The sequence below is a fragment of the Pinus tabuliformis genome, chromosome 6 (assembly GCF_031772625.1).
Source record: "Pinus tabuliformis cultivar Carrire ecotype Pingquan chromosome 6, CPIR1, whole genome shotgun sequence".
Taxonomy (NCBI): domain Eukaryota; kingdom Viridiplantae; phylum Streptophyta; class Pinopsida; order Pinales; family Pinaceae; genus Pinus; species Pinus tabuliformis.
This window is the reverse complement of record NC_142292.1, coordinates 175,215,904-175,230,716: the sequence shown is the minus strand read 5'-3', so window position 1 is coordinate 175,230,716 and position 14,813 is coordinate 175,215,904. Positions and strand designations below refer to the sequence as shown.

General features: G+C 37.2%; 1 protein-coding gene across 1 annotated transcript; it reads right to left on the bottom strand.

The window, feature by feature from the left end:
• Positions 1–1,388: 1,388 nt before the first annotated feature.
• Positions 1,389–12,847, bottom strand: LOC149258033 (germin-like protein 8-2). Its single transcript, XM_089397797.1, has 4 exons — positions 12,718–12,847; positions 12,110–12,615; positions 3,318–3,399; positions 1,389–1,399 (listed from the first exon to the last, which is right to left on the bottom strand). The coding sequence occupies exons 1-4, from the start codon at positions 12,845–12,847 to the stop codon at positions 1,389–1,391; spliced, it is 729 nt and encodes a 242-aa protein (XP_089253923.1).
• Between the last annotated feature and the right edge of the window lie 1,966 nt (positions 12,848–14,813).

The following is a 14,813-nucleotide window of genomic DNA, read 5'->3' as shown; positions in this document are numbered from 1 at the left end:
AACGCAAGTAGAAGAGTTAAAAACTGATAAAGAGCAGATGCTCCATTTAGCACAAGAAGTGATGGCATGTCGCCCTCCCGCTTCTGGTTATTCTTTATTTTTGCATGAACGCTTTCTTTTCTTTTGTTTAGAAAGCATCCAGAAAGAAATTAGTCATGAGATTGAGGATGGTGTACAGTTCCTCTGGATATTGAAAGCCCATGATGTGCCAACTCAACATTTGACGTGTGAGCTTTACATGCATGGGTATCTCTTATGGGTTGAGAGAGAATTTAATCCGGTTCCATATGTGGGGGACGTTCATTTAGGGGCCCTCACCTCTTACACTTTTAATAAGATAAGCTGGCAGAAGGCTTCTGACACGTTCGAGTCAAATCAGGCCACAAAGCCTTTTATGGTAAGAGGATAACTGGAGAGATCAATGACTATGTATAATAAGCACACTACATTTTTGGAAATTATGGGAAATAAGGAACGGATGATGAGGACACAAAAGTGGTGCATCGATCTTTGTGTCAAACAATTGGTCACGTTTTAGGCTGAGGCCCTGGATAGTTGTCAGAAAAGGTGGATGATGTCATCCACATCTGTCTGGAACAGAGAACTGTTTGGAACACCAAATTTTGCACGAGCACTCATCAGGGTGCCAAGATAAGTGGCGTTCATCCAAACATGTGGGGTTTGGTGGATGGGAATTTGATTTCAGTACCCTATACTATGGTTGCCGGAAGAACACTACACCCCATCCTATAAAGTACCAAATGATTGGTGGAAGGAAGTTCTCCTCTCAGAGGGGTTTAAGGTCCCAAGAACAGAAATGGCCGAGGAATACGATCTCGCCTGGCTTCAGGAAGCACACAGCCTATCCAACCCAGATCTGTGGAGATGGAAAGCTGCACAAGGGCGTACAGAAGGCTAGTTGGGGGGAGATGTTGGGCACCAAATTAGCCTATCTTTTCCCTGAATTTCCACTCCTCTTTTCATCCCTTTTGTATTCATTCACATATATTTATTGTGTAAAACTATGAGTTAATTCCCCCTTTTATCGTCTCTTGGGATATTTAATTAAAGAAGTAGAGTCATGAGGGTTTTACCTATGTGAACCACTAAGACATGTTATGACCATAGATTATGGAGCGCAGGTGTTGACCACACGACATATCGCAGCAATTCTGTGATTCACAACAGCTAACCGACCACGATGAAACAAAATAATTGATTTGAAGTTGTTCCCAACCCGTTTTTGAATCATTCATCTTCTTGCTCTCTCGGCGCTAGTGTTGTGATGGAAATGATGTATATCTTTGGGCATATAGTTGCCAGGTTTTGGGGAGAGATGTTATTCTCCTTCGTACTGTATAAAAGACGGGTCATTCTTATATCAAAATTTAGTCAGACCCTGCATTGTATTGTAACAACATTATTCAGATTAATCAGATACAAAACTTTTTGCTGATCTATCGTTTGCTGTGAGTAACACAGCCCTGATCAGAGAGCTGGGCCCGCTCTTTTGATTAGGTGCTACGTGTTTCCTTGATTTGTGTGTATTGTTTATTGCTGTGTTGATTTATTGCTTACTGTCAGAGATTCCTTAGATAACTGTGAATACCTTTTTAAGTTTCGCAGTTGAGTTTTTATTTCTGTTTTAGCAATGCTTTGATTGGTAATCACGAACGCTTGGTCGATGACATATTATAACCTTGCCCCTGCATATACCTTGCGTGTTGCCTTGAAAATAATATGCACCCGGATTGATACATTAATGTTTGGTTGTGTTATATTCTTTCCATGTAGTTAACAGGGGGTTTGAGGGGCACCCGTAACCCCACTTAATGGGGTCCGGCAGACCCACCTATGGTTTTGTGCATGATTTTCGCACATGTTTTTTGCACGCGATGGTTTTCGGTCCATGGTGTTGGATGCGATGGTTTTCGGTCCATGGTATTCGACACGATGGTTTTTCAGTCCATTGTATTGGATGCTTCAGCATGTATAAATATGTATTATAACATTGAAAGGAAAATAATGAAAAAAATCAAGCTAGTAGTCCCGGTTTTGGGATCCAAGGGAATCTCTGTGTCTATGTGTTTTATGTGTTCTGCTCTCGCATTATTTATTTTCTGTGTTTTAGAATTCGTATGCAGGTAATTTCTGTATGGGGTTAAAACCTACATTTGGTATTAGAGTAGTTTTGGCTTCAAGGGGACACCTTTGTTGCTGAGGGGTTTCGCTCGGGCCTGTGGTAGACCCTGTTCAGTGGGAGATCTGCAAGATCGATTCTAGTGGTGAAAGAAGATGGCGAGCAGTGGAAAGATAGAGATCGAGAAATTTAATGGTCAAAGTTTTGAGTTGTGGAAACTCAAGATGGAGGATTTGTTTGTGGATAAAGATCAGTGGATCACGATAGATCGGGGTACTAAACCAACAGGAGTGTCCGATGAAGAATGGAAGAAGTTGGATCGGAAGGCAAAGAGCACAATACGATTGTGTGTCTTAGATTCAGTATTGTTGAATGTATTAGGGGAAGCTACGACAAAGGCTTTGTGGGACAAGTTAGGGACTTTGTACCAATCTAAGTCTCTGGTGAATAAACTGTTCTTGCGGAAAAAGCTGTATAACCTGAGGATGAAAGATGGAGACTCGGTGACAGAGCATATGAATGCATTTAATATTGTGGTAAGTCAGTTAGCATCTGTTGATATTAAAATTTCAGATGAAGATAAGTGCATCAGTTTGTTGTGTTCTCTACCAGATTCGTGGGATAGTCTGGTTATTGCAATAGGTAGCAATGCAACTACCTTGCATTTTGATGAAATAGTCTCATCCTTGCTGACGGAGGAGATGAGACGAAAAAATACAGAGAGCTAGAATGGTGATGCCTTGTTTGTACGAGGATGGTCCCAGAACAAAAAAAAAGTAAGTCATCGAGTGGGAGATCTAAATCTCTAGGAAAACCTGTAAAGGTGGCGTGTTGGAAATGCGGAAAGGGCACTACAAAAGGGAATGTAAATCTAAAGCTCCGGATAAAGGAAAGGGATCTGATGATGCTCCTTCTGCAGAGGTGAAAACCACTTCAAATGAAGGTGGGGATGTGTACTTGGCTTCTTCAAGTACACATGTAGATCACGAGGCATGGTTGATTGACTCAGGTGCATCTTTTTACTTCACTCCCCATAGAGAGTGGTTCCGCGAGTATGAAAAATATGATGGTGGTGATGTCCTCTTAGGGGATGATAGGAAGGCTAGAATCATTGGTCGCAGAAAAGTAAAGTTGAAGTTGCAAGCTGGAAGGGTTAGAACACTTCCAGTTGTTCTGCATATTCCTGCATTGGCCAGAAATCTAATTTCTGTAAGCAAGTTGGATGATGCAGGTGTAAAAATAATGTTTAAGAAGGATACCTGCAAGATGGTTCGGGGAGCATTGGTATTGATGCGGGGATTTCGGATTGGAACTCTGTACAAGCTGCAAGGTAGCACTATTATTGATGGGTGCAATAGTTGTCTGGTTCCTGAAAGTGGAGTAGAAAATCTAGTGGTATTTGGAGAGAAAACCATGTTGTGGCATTAAAGGCTTGGACATATTGGAGAGAAGGGCCTTCGAATACTTCATGGTAAAGGTATGGTAGAAGGTGTGAGTAATAGCTCTTTTGATTTTGATTTTTGTGAAAATTGTGTATATGGGAAGTAGAATTGGGTGAGTTTCCCCTCTGGTAGTAAGAGGGCAAAACAGATATTAGAGCTTGTGAACAGTGATGTGTTTGGACCTATGAAGGTTCCATCACTGGGTAAGTCTTTGTACTATGTATCATTTATAGATGACTTCTCGAGGAATACATGGATATATTTCCTTAAGAAGAAATATGAAGTCTTTGACAGGTTTAAATAATTTAAGGCTCTCGTGGAAAATTAGACAGAGAAGAAGATAAAGGCACCGAGGACAGATAATGGTGGAGAGTTTTGCAGCAAGGAATTTGAAGAATTCTATAAGAAGTTTGGTATATCACGGCAACAAAATGGAGTTGCAGAAAGAATGAACAAGACATTGATGGAAAGGGCAAGAAGCATGCTCAGTGGTGCCGGGTTAGGATAGGAATTCTGGGCAGAGGCGGCGGATACTGCATGTTACCTGGTCAACAGGTCACCTTCATCAGCGTTGGAGGATAAGACTCCACAAGAGGTATTGACTGGTAAGAAACCCTCTCTTTCACATCTGAGTGTATTTAGATGTGATGCATATGTACATGTTCCAAAGGAGAAACGAACCAAGTTGGATAGTAAATCTGAAAAGTGAATCTTTATTGGGTATAAGGATGGTTTAAAGGGTTATAAGGTTTGGAACGCAGTCACACGGAAGGTTGTGTACAACTGAGATGTGGTGTTCAGAGAGGTGAAAGATGTTATAAACATGAAGTCCAACGAAAGGAACCTGAGAAGATAGTGTTTGAGCTAAAGGAGGAAGAATCAAACTCTACAACAAAGGAGGAATCAAAAGATGAAAAGCCACAAGCTCCGGTTGTGATAAGATCAGTTCAAGAAACAAGGCAGCCTGAAAAGTATAGTCCATCTACTTTCTATTCAAATTTTGCTTTATCTATTACTGGCGATGATCCCAAAACTGTGAATGAAGCAGTAGATTCAGAGGATGGAAAACTCTGGAAATAGGCCATGGTTGATGAAATCGCATCTTTGCACAAAAATGAGGCTTGGGATCTGGTGGAGTTTCCGACTGGAAGGAAACCCGTTGGCAGCAAATGGGTGTTCAAAATGAAGACAAATGTAGAAGAAAAAGTGGAGAAATACAAAGCTTGGTTGGTAGCAAAAGGTTATTCCCAGGTGCCGGGAATTGGTTTTGGTGATATTTTTTCTCTTGTTGCCAAGGTAACTTCTATTAGATTACTTTTATTTGTTGCTACTGCTTTTGATTTTGAGGTAGAACAGATGGATGTGAAGACAACATTTCTTCACGGGGATCTAGAAGAGGAAATCTACATGAAGCAACCTAAAGGCTTTGCAGTGAATGGTAAGAAAGAACTGGTATGCAAGTTAAAGAAGTCTTTGTATGGGTTAAAACAGTCACCAAGGATGTGGTATCAGAAATTTGATACATTTATACGGGGACTTGGCTTCACCAGAAGAAAAGCAGATCAATGTGTGTATTTTAAATTAAGTGGTGACCGTGTTATTTATCTGGCCTTATATGTGGATGATATGTTGTTGGTTGGAAATGACAAAGAAATTATCTAGGATTTGAAGACCCAATTGTCCTCCAAATTCGACATGAAAGATCTTGGTGCTGCAAACTATATTTTGGGCATGGAAATTAAAAGAGATCGGGCAAAGAGGAAGCTCTGGTTAAGCCAGAGGAAGTATGTCGAGACAATATTACGAAGGTTTAATATGCAGGATAGTAAACTGGTGAAGGTTCCTATTCCTGTAGGTGTGAGGTTATCTGCTGAACAATGTCCCAAGAAACAAGAAGAGGAAGAGGACATGTCCCATGTTCCTTATGCAAGTGTATTCAATAGCCTGATGTATGCAATGGTCTGTACTAGACTAGACATTGCACATGCAATGGGAGTATTGAGCAGGTTTATGTCAAAACCAGGAAAGGAGCATTGAACAACAGTGAAGCGGGTTTTCAGGTATTTGCGTGGCACTAGTGATTATGGTTTGTGTTACCAAGGAAGATCAGGATTGGATAGAATGTTGGATATTTGTGGCTTTGTTGATGCAGTCTGGGCTGGAGATCTGGATCAGAGAAGATCTACAAGTGGGTATGTGTTTAACCTATTTGGAGGTGCAGTCAGTTGGATGAGTAAGAAACAATATGTAGTGACACTATCAACTACAGAGGCAGAATACATGGCAGCCACTCATGCAAGAAAGGAAGCAGTTTGGTTGCAGAGATTGTGTTCAAGTATGGGGTTAGTACAGGAAGCTATAAGAATAGACTGTGACAACCAAAGTGCAATTTTCTTGGCAAAGAACCCCGCATATCATTCAAAGACAAAGCACATTGATGTTCAGTATCACTTTGTGAGGGATATGATAGAAGACAAAAAGGTGTTGCTGGTAAAGGTGGACACTTTGAAGAATATTGCAGATGCATTGACAAAATCTGTGAGCTCTGAGAAGTTCTCTTGGTGTAGAGAGACAATGGGCATTTCAGGGCTGGAAAAATGACTAAGCTCTCTTGTGGCCCCTTGTGGAAAGAAAACAACAAATGGGAGAATGTTGGGTTGTGTTATATTCTTTCCATGTAGTTAACAGGGGGTTTGAAGGGCACCCGTAACCGCACTTTATGGGGTTCGGGAAGCGCCCTGGAAAATTTTGGTTTTGGACCCTATGTTAGGTTGGGCAGACCCACCTATGGTTTTTTGCATGATTTTCGCACATGTTTTTTGGACGCGATGGTTTTCGCTCCATGGTATTGGACATGATGGTTTTCAGTCCATGGTATTGGATGCGATGGTTTTTCGGTCCATGGTATTGGATGCTTCAGCATGTATAAGTATGTATTATAACATTGAAAGGAAAATAATGAAAAATCAAGCTGGTAGTCCCGGTTTTGGGATCCAGGGGAAAATCTCTGTGTATATGTGTTTTATGTGTTCTGCTCTCGCATTATTTATTTTTTGTGTTTTAGAATTCATATGCAGGTAATTTTTGTACGGGGTTAAAACCTACAATTAATGTAGGAAAAGGGGTCGATAAATTGTTCATACCTAGATACCAACAACTGCCATGGTCTCAAGGTTACGAAATTCACTTCAAATATCAAGAGGATCATATGAGTGAAATGACTCATCAACCTCCTCGGCTTACTGATGGGCTTGATTATTTTCCTAGGGGCCTCATTCTCCCCATCCTCCCCTTTTGCCCCTCATGCACTAACATCGCATGGGGGTTGGCTCATAATGCAAATGAAAATCAAACTAGGTTTGACCAAAATACATTATTAGACAAAACATAGAGATGCACAAGAATGAAATCAAATCTCATTAATCAAACTACTTGGACAACCAGTACATTATATAGGCACACATAGAGAGCTTCTAGGACAATCTAGATCCAAATAATTCAGATCACCAACACACAACAAAAACTACGAAGGCACAACTCATGACAGTTAGACTCAAACACTAACTATGAGAACACAACTCATTAACTCTATCTAGACATATCATTTCCACATTATTCCAACATCCACCATTAACGGAGAAATGGATTTTCAACAATGCCTAGTTGTTGTCTACATATTTCAAAGTTCATCTTTCCAAGAGGCTTGGTAAAGATGTCAGCTACATTCTCACTTGTATTACAATAGACTAAATGAGTCTCATTTGATTGTATATTTTCTCTTACAAAATGATGCTCAACTTCAATATGTTTTTTTTGGCATGATAAATTGGATTATTTGCGAGCTTCATGGAACTTTGATTGTCACATTTGATGCTTGTTAGTCCTTTTTGTTTTTCTCCATCATCTTTAAGAATCCTCCTTAACTGAAGAGCTTCACAAGTTGCATTGGTCAAGGCTTTGTGTTCATCTTATGTGGATGACAAAGAAACAGTTGGTTGTTTCTTGATGCTCCATGATATGACCCCCGATCCTAAATTGAATTCATATCTAGAGGTTGATCCTCTATCATCAAGATTTCCAGCCCAATATGAATCATAAAAACGCACCAACTCAACATCAGATTCATCGCTATACAAAATACCAAAATAAAGTGTTCCCTTCAGATATCAAAGGAATTTCTTTGCTGCTTTCCAATGGATTTCACAAGGCTTATCCATAAAGTGACTAAGGATGCTGACAGAATACACTATATTTGGCCTGGTGGTGGTGAGGTAGTTCAAACTTCCCACCAATTGACGATACCAAGTTCCATTCACTTCTTTAGATCCATCATCATTATAAAACTTGGCATTCTGTTCCAAACAAGTAGACATTGGTTTTGCATTCAAACATATAAAATCTTTCAAGGATTGTCTTACCAAATTCCCTCCAAATTTCAAGACCCAAACAATAATACAATTCACCAAGGTCCTTCATTTCAAATACATGTGACAACTGAATTTTAATTTCTTCAATCAACCTGAGTGCATTGCTTGTTATGATAAGATCATCAACATACAGAGATATGAAGGCAATGTTCCCATCTTTATCTCTCTTGATGTACAAGTTAGGATCCCTTTTGCTTCTCACAAAACCTTTTTTCATAAAAGAATGAATCAATTTTCACATACCTAGATCTCGGTGCTTGTTTCAAACCATACAAATATTTCTTTAACCTGCAGACAAGATGCTCTTGTCCCTGCTTTACAAACCCTTTAGGCATAACCAAATAAACTTGTTATTTTAATTCACCATTCGAGAAAGTTGATTTGACATCTAACTGATGCATTTTCCAATCTTGTTTTGTAACTAATGCAATCATGATTCTAATTATATTCAGTTTAGCTACAGGTGCAAAAGTAACTTCATAATCAACGCCTTCTTTTTGTGAATACTCTTTTGCAACTGATGTAGCTTTATACTTATCAATACTATCATCAACATTAAACTTTGGTTTGAAAAACCATTTGAATCCTATGGGAACTTTATCTTTAGGCAATTCTGTTAATTCTCATGTGTCATTCTTGATTATAGAGTTGTATTCCTCATTCATTGCATCTCTCCGTTCTTTATATTCTTTAGCTGCTTCATAAACTGAAGGTTCTACAACATTCATTACATGAGACATAAATGCATAATCTTTATATCTTATAGGTGGCTGAATTTGACGTGATGACGTCCTTAGAGTTTTATTTCTTTCATCCTTCTTTCTACTTTGTGGAGTTTCTTGTTCTCTTCTTGGAGTGTCATGACTATTGGATGCTTCCTGCTCTTGAACCTATACATGTTCTTGTTCATGTTGTTGTACCTGTTCATGTTCCTATTCAAAACATGCTTCTATTTTTCAATAATCATCAATATCGTGCCATACAACCGTGTTATTCATTTTATCACCTTCATCCTCATTTTAATGAATCACCACATCCCTACTTGCAAGAAATCTATGTGAACTAGGATCAAATAACTTGTATGCCTTTTGATCATCACAATAACCAATGAATGTGCACTTAATTGATTTTGCATAAAGTTTTCTTATTTCATATTTTGGAATATGTGCAAATGCCTTGCATCCAAAACTCTTAAACAATTCACTTTTGGTTTATGTCCATCAAATGCTTCAAAAGGTGTTTTCAGATTTAAAATTTTGGTTGGACTCCTATTTTTCAAATAAACAATAGTACTAATGGCTTCGGCCCAAAAACCATTAGATATGTGGCACATTTTATTTTAAGTGGAACCATGCAAAGGTAAATAGTGTTTGACTTGTAGTGTTCAACCCATATGTGAAGCAAATATTGGGTAGAAATAAGAAAGCCAAGACGCTGAGAAAGTCAAAGAAATAACAAGAGTTGTTTGAGATCTAATTGAAAGAGTTGGAAACCAAAAAGAAAAATAATGTTTTGGCAATAAAATTCATAAACTAATCCATTGATGGCAACATTCTTCCCCTCCTTGTAGATGCAAAGACAATAAAGTAGGCTTGGCATATCCTTGAGAGGATCTTTTGTGTAGGGAGGAGTAATCAAGTTGAAGATAGTATTGTCGTACAAACTACTGCAACAGTGCTTCAAAATGAAAAGGAAGTTGGATATATAACAATAGATCTATAGAAAGATGAAGAGTTTAGTGAATCCCACTTGAAAGTGGATGGTAATGGAGTGTTACCACCAACAACTATGTTTGGCATAGTTAAAGCTACCAATGGAGCAACAAGAGGTTTAGTGGATCCAACAATGAAAATTTTTGATGTTAACTTTGATGAAGAAAAATTAACTAGTGACAAGTGGTTGCACATGATGCAACATAAATAGATCATTGATATGCTGTTATTTGGTGAGAGAAGACCACTTTTGTATGGAAGACAAGTGGAAGACAACCTATCTACAGCAACAGAGGTTGGTAAAAAATTGGAAAATAAATATTATGATGTAATGCCAGAGGTAGAGAAGGAAGAGGAAGAGGAGAAATCTCTCATTGTAGAGTAGAAAGAACAAAATAAATATGGTTCTACAAATGTTTCTCATATAAAATTAACATTTATTTTGAGTGTGCAAGTAAATAGGAAAATCATCTTCCAACTCTAGTAAAATGAGATCATGAAGAAAATGACATAGAACAAGAAACAAAATTTGAAGAAAAATTAAAGTTCCTTGAAGCAAGGTTTGAAACACCAGGTTTTGATGAAGTCTGCATAGAAGTTGAAACACTGAGTGTTGAAGACAACATGAATGATGTAGAAAATGAAAATGTTAATGAAATTTTCATGTATTGGAGCCCAAAGGGATAAAATTCTATTATGGACTTATGTTGCAGCAAATTGATAATCAAAGATTGATGATGAAGAGAAAACTATAGAAGATTACATCCATTCAGTTCTTTGCATTTCCTAAGCCCCCTTTTTAATGTGCTCTCTTTGATGCAGTTTTTTGCCCCTTTTTTACGACATTGTTACATCACACATTTTAGAGATAAATAACATTCATTTTTAAATGTATCATGGCCTATCTTTAGTATCCATGGTATCGTGAAGTGCTTGTCTCAATTATTTAAAACTATAGGTGATAGCTTTAACTTGTACATTTCCATAATATTTTAATAGTATACATAGATCATTTCCATCATATTTTTCTAGTATAGGATAGAGGGTTAAGATTTTCTCTCTCTAAAGGTATTTATATTTTTTTGACAATTTATAAAAGAAATTAAAATATAAATATAAATATTTTGAACATGAAAGAGTTCCTGCCTTTTGATAGACTACATTTTTAAAAGAAGGATTTGATTTTTGTGAAAATGATGTCCGACTTCTTCCTCATTTTTGTCTGAATAGTTGAATATTGATTAACATGAGAAATTTCATAATCCAAATTTGATATGTATTTCCAAGTCTTTGTCAATCGTGTATCAATTGCACCATATTTGAAATCAACTACCTTTATATTATAATGCAAAACGCAGGTCTGCAATAAAGATTAACTTGTCAGAAAAACATCTATGGTATATAAATAATAATAAGGAAGGAAAGAGCGATGACAGCAGGATAAGTTCATGAGGATGTGAACCTTTTTTTTTTTTTTTTTTTTTTTCATCGATTTGGAAAGCTCTGGCGAGCACAGAGGCAGAAACATAGGAAGGCTCCGAACAAGGCCGGCGCAACCTGTTGAGTTCATTTGGTGTTCAATCCAAGAAGGCCATGATTGAAAATTTCTGTTGGAAATAAAGATATAAATATCATTATTTAATACAACCAAAGTATGATTTAACCCATTTTGATTGCTCAAATCAAGTTAAGTTACAATTGACCAATCTTGGGGTCAAGTTACCTTTTCATTATTACATGTAAAAAAGATAGGTGAACAATAGAGATTTAACTTGTACAAAATTTCCATGAATATTAAATAGTAATAAAGATAGAGGTTAAGATTGATGTTAAAGCGTTATGTTTTTTTTTTTTTGGCAATTTGGTTTTTAAAATGTTGAAAAATAAAATATAAATATTTTGACATGAAAAAAGTTAATTTTTTAGTCATTTGTTTGAATGAATTTACGATTGAAAATTTATTCCATATTATAATTATTAATAATAAAGTTATAAATAATTATTTAGTATGATTTACTTTAATCCTGACGATATATATGAAATACATTAAAAGAAGGATGTTGTTCTCTTTGTGAGAATGGTGTTCTTCTCTGAACAGTTGAATATTGATTAACCTGAGAAATTTCATAATCCAAATTAACACTGATATGTATTTCCAAGTCTTTGTCAATCGTGTATCAAACGCAGCGTCAGATTTGAAATATTGAACTTTTATTTATATTATAATTAAACGCAGCGTCTGCTATTATAATTACCTCTCTCAGATAACAACATCGGGAGGTTGGTATAGAAATACCACCACAATTGAAGGAAGGAAAGAGCGAATAGTATTATGACAGCATCGGATCAAGATCATGAGGATGTGAACCTGCTTTGGATAATTTGGACGAGCTTGTCATCGATCTGGAAAGCTCTGGCGAGCACAGAGGCAGAAACAGGAGGAGAGGCTCCGAACAAGGCCGGCGCAACCTGCTGAGTTCCTGGATTCTGGCTGTTCAGTCCAGAGAAGGCCACTGCGTTGACAGGGCCAATGTTCTGTTGGAAATGCACAAGACCTCGAGGGAACACAAACACGTCTCCCTTCTCCAGCGTTGTGGAGAACAGAGTGTTGTTAGTGGTGATAAAGCCAACCAAGAGAGTACCCTCGATCACCACCAAGATTTCGGTGGCCCGCGGATGTGTGTGAGGAGGGTTGAGGCCGAGAGGAGCAGCGAAATCAAGGCGGACCAACGAAATTCCCAAGGTGTTTAAGCCTGGTAGCTGCGTTACAAAAGCTGGCGTTACAACGAATCCCAACTGGTTACTGGTATCTCCTGGTTTATCTAGGCCCCTCAACCGGAAGTCGTCTGCTGTGACCGTCATCGCATTCTTACATGGAAACCCGTTCACAATAACTGCACAATTCAAAATATATATAAAATGTTATTCACCCATGATCAGCTAGCAGACATTCGCAAACGCACAAGACATACATAATTACAACATGGAAACATTACCATTGCTTTGCATATCAGCAACGCAAATGTCTTGTAAAGGATCTGGATCACTTGCACGCACAATAACAATACTATTCGCGTATGATAAGATCACTAGTACTGCAACTGCTAACGCCGGAAAGGATTCCATGGCTGTAACTCACTATTTTTCTTTTCTTCTATTCGAAAATAAATAGAGATGGACTGAATTTGATTATGAATGGAGAGCGTTGCTCCCTTTTATAACTATGCTAAATGACCCGGTGTTGCAGGTCCACCCACCGAATCCCCTCTGCCGCATACGACTGTGTCAGAGTTCTGGTTAGTTAGAGTCTAGAGTCTATAGTTATGTTTTGTGAAATATATATATATATATGTCTGTCGGGAGGATATGGTCAGTTGCGTATTTTCTTTCGACATTCAAAAATAGAAAATGTCTACCTTTATCTAATTTGTTTTAGATTGTCTTTTAAAAATGAAAAAGTTTGGTTTCATATCACGTGTTTTACTTTTTCAAACTAAAAAAATTGTACAATGATCCGGAGTTTGTTTTAGATTGTCTTTTAAGAATGAAAAAGTCTCCTTTCATATAACATGTTTTACTTTTTCAAACTAAAAAAATGGTACAGTGATCCGGAGTTTGATACAGTTTGGATGTTAATATTTAATCACAAAAAATAATTAATTGATAATGGTGTTCAATATATATATATATAAAGAGTAAGATTCTATTGCTTAACAAAATCAAAGTTTCACTACATAGTTCTACTATCTACTATCATTACTAGTATTTTTGAGAGCAATTTATTGAATGTGAAACTATATAGTTTTGCCCATCTCCTAATAGAGTTATAGAGCAATATGTTTTAGATGGTCTTTTAAGAATGAAAAAGTCTCCTTTCATATAACATGTTTTACTTTTTCAAACTAAAACATGAGAAGCCAAAACTCAAAATTTAATGAAGATTCCTATTGTTGGGGACCAGATCCACATTTTGAGGGATTTTCGAGGGGAAAGTTGTCTCCTTTCAAAGAGGATGCTTCCCCATCAACTTGTATAAGTACCAATTCATATATGCTATTAAATTAGTTGGTAATGATGTTGATCATATATGCTATTAAATTATTTTGAGTTGTTGACATGTTTGGCATTATCTTTTAAGATAGAAAAAAAATCTAATTATATGTAATATTTTTCACATTGTTATTTAAAAATGGGAAAAAGAAAACATACAATGCTTTCAGGTATAATAATATTTCTAAGTTTTCATGTATAATTATTTTATTTTTTATTTATACAATTTAATTATTTAATAGATGCTAAAAGGTTAATAAATCAGAGAGTTTTTTTTTCCTTATCTTGTCGGTGTGGGAGGGTTCAAGGGTAAGGGAATCAAGTGGGATGGGTAACTAGGTGGCATGGTGATGGAGGGGGGAGGAAGAATATATATATATATATATATATATATATATATATATATTGATTTGTCAAAGAGATTGCCCATGGGGCTTTGGATTGACGGTGAATGGGTGCACTGTTAAGACACTCCTTGTGATAGGTCACTGGTTCTAATCCCCCGTGGGTGCTTACCTACCAAAAAAGAAAAAGAATTATCAAAGAGATACAATAAGAATAATGCCTTGTGTAACACCCCCTAGTATCCCAACTGAGGCAATGCCACCGCTTCTGACTTTGATACCATAATCACAATATACAAACATATAGAATGACAAGATAGTAAAATAACATGATAGATAATACATAAAACATGTAGATGACAAGTTTCAAGCACTTATCTATGAAATTCGTTGACTAGCTATATGACTTAGACATACCATCCAACCATATACCATGTTACTCGTGCTCTCTTAGCTTTCAATCACCCTCGAGTTAGGGACATTACTCCATGATGGTAATGCCTGCTAAAGCCAGGTACATATCCACAACCAGATACAAATAAGGCCAAGGTACCAAACCATAACAACCTCTAACCAATAATCTCATATGCCCCATTTGCCCCGCACTCAATTAATGCACCCCCTTCTTTTCACTAACAGTCAATCGGGCGATACCACTACCTCCAGGGTGACCAAATTGGTCGACCATGTATTTCCCA

Coding starts and splice junctions, on each gene's coding strand:
- LOC149258033 (XM_089397797.1), bottom strand. CDS start 12,847: ATGGAATCCTTTCCGGCGTTAGCAGTTGCAGTACTAGTGATCTTATCA. Junction 12,616..12,717: donor TGCTGATATGCAAAGCAATG/GTAATGTTTCCA, acceptor TGAATTGTGCAG/TTATTGTGAACGGGTTTCCA. Junction 3,400..12,109: donor TCCAGATCGATGACAAGCTC/GTCCAAATTATC, acceptor ACCATCTTGCAG/GTATCCTTCTTAAACATTAT.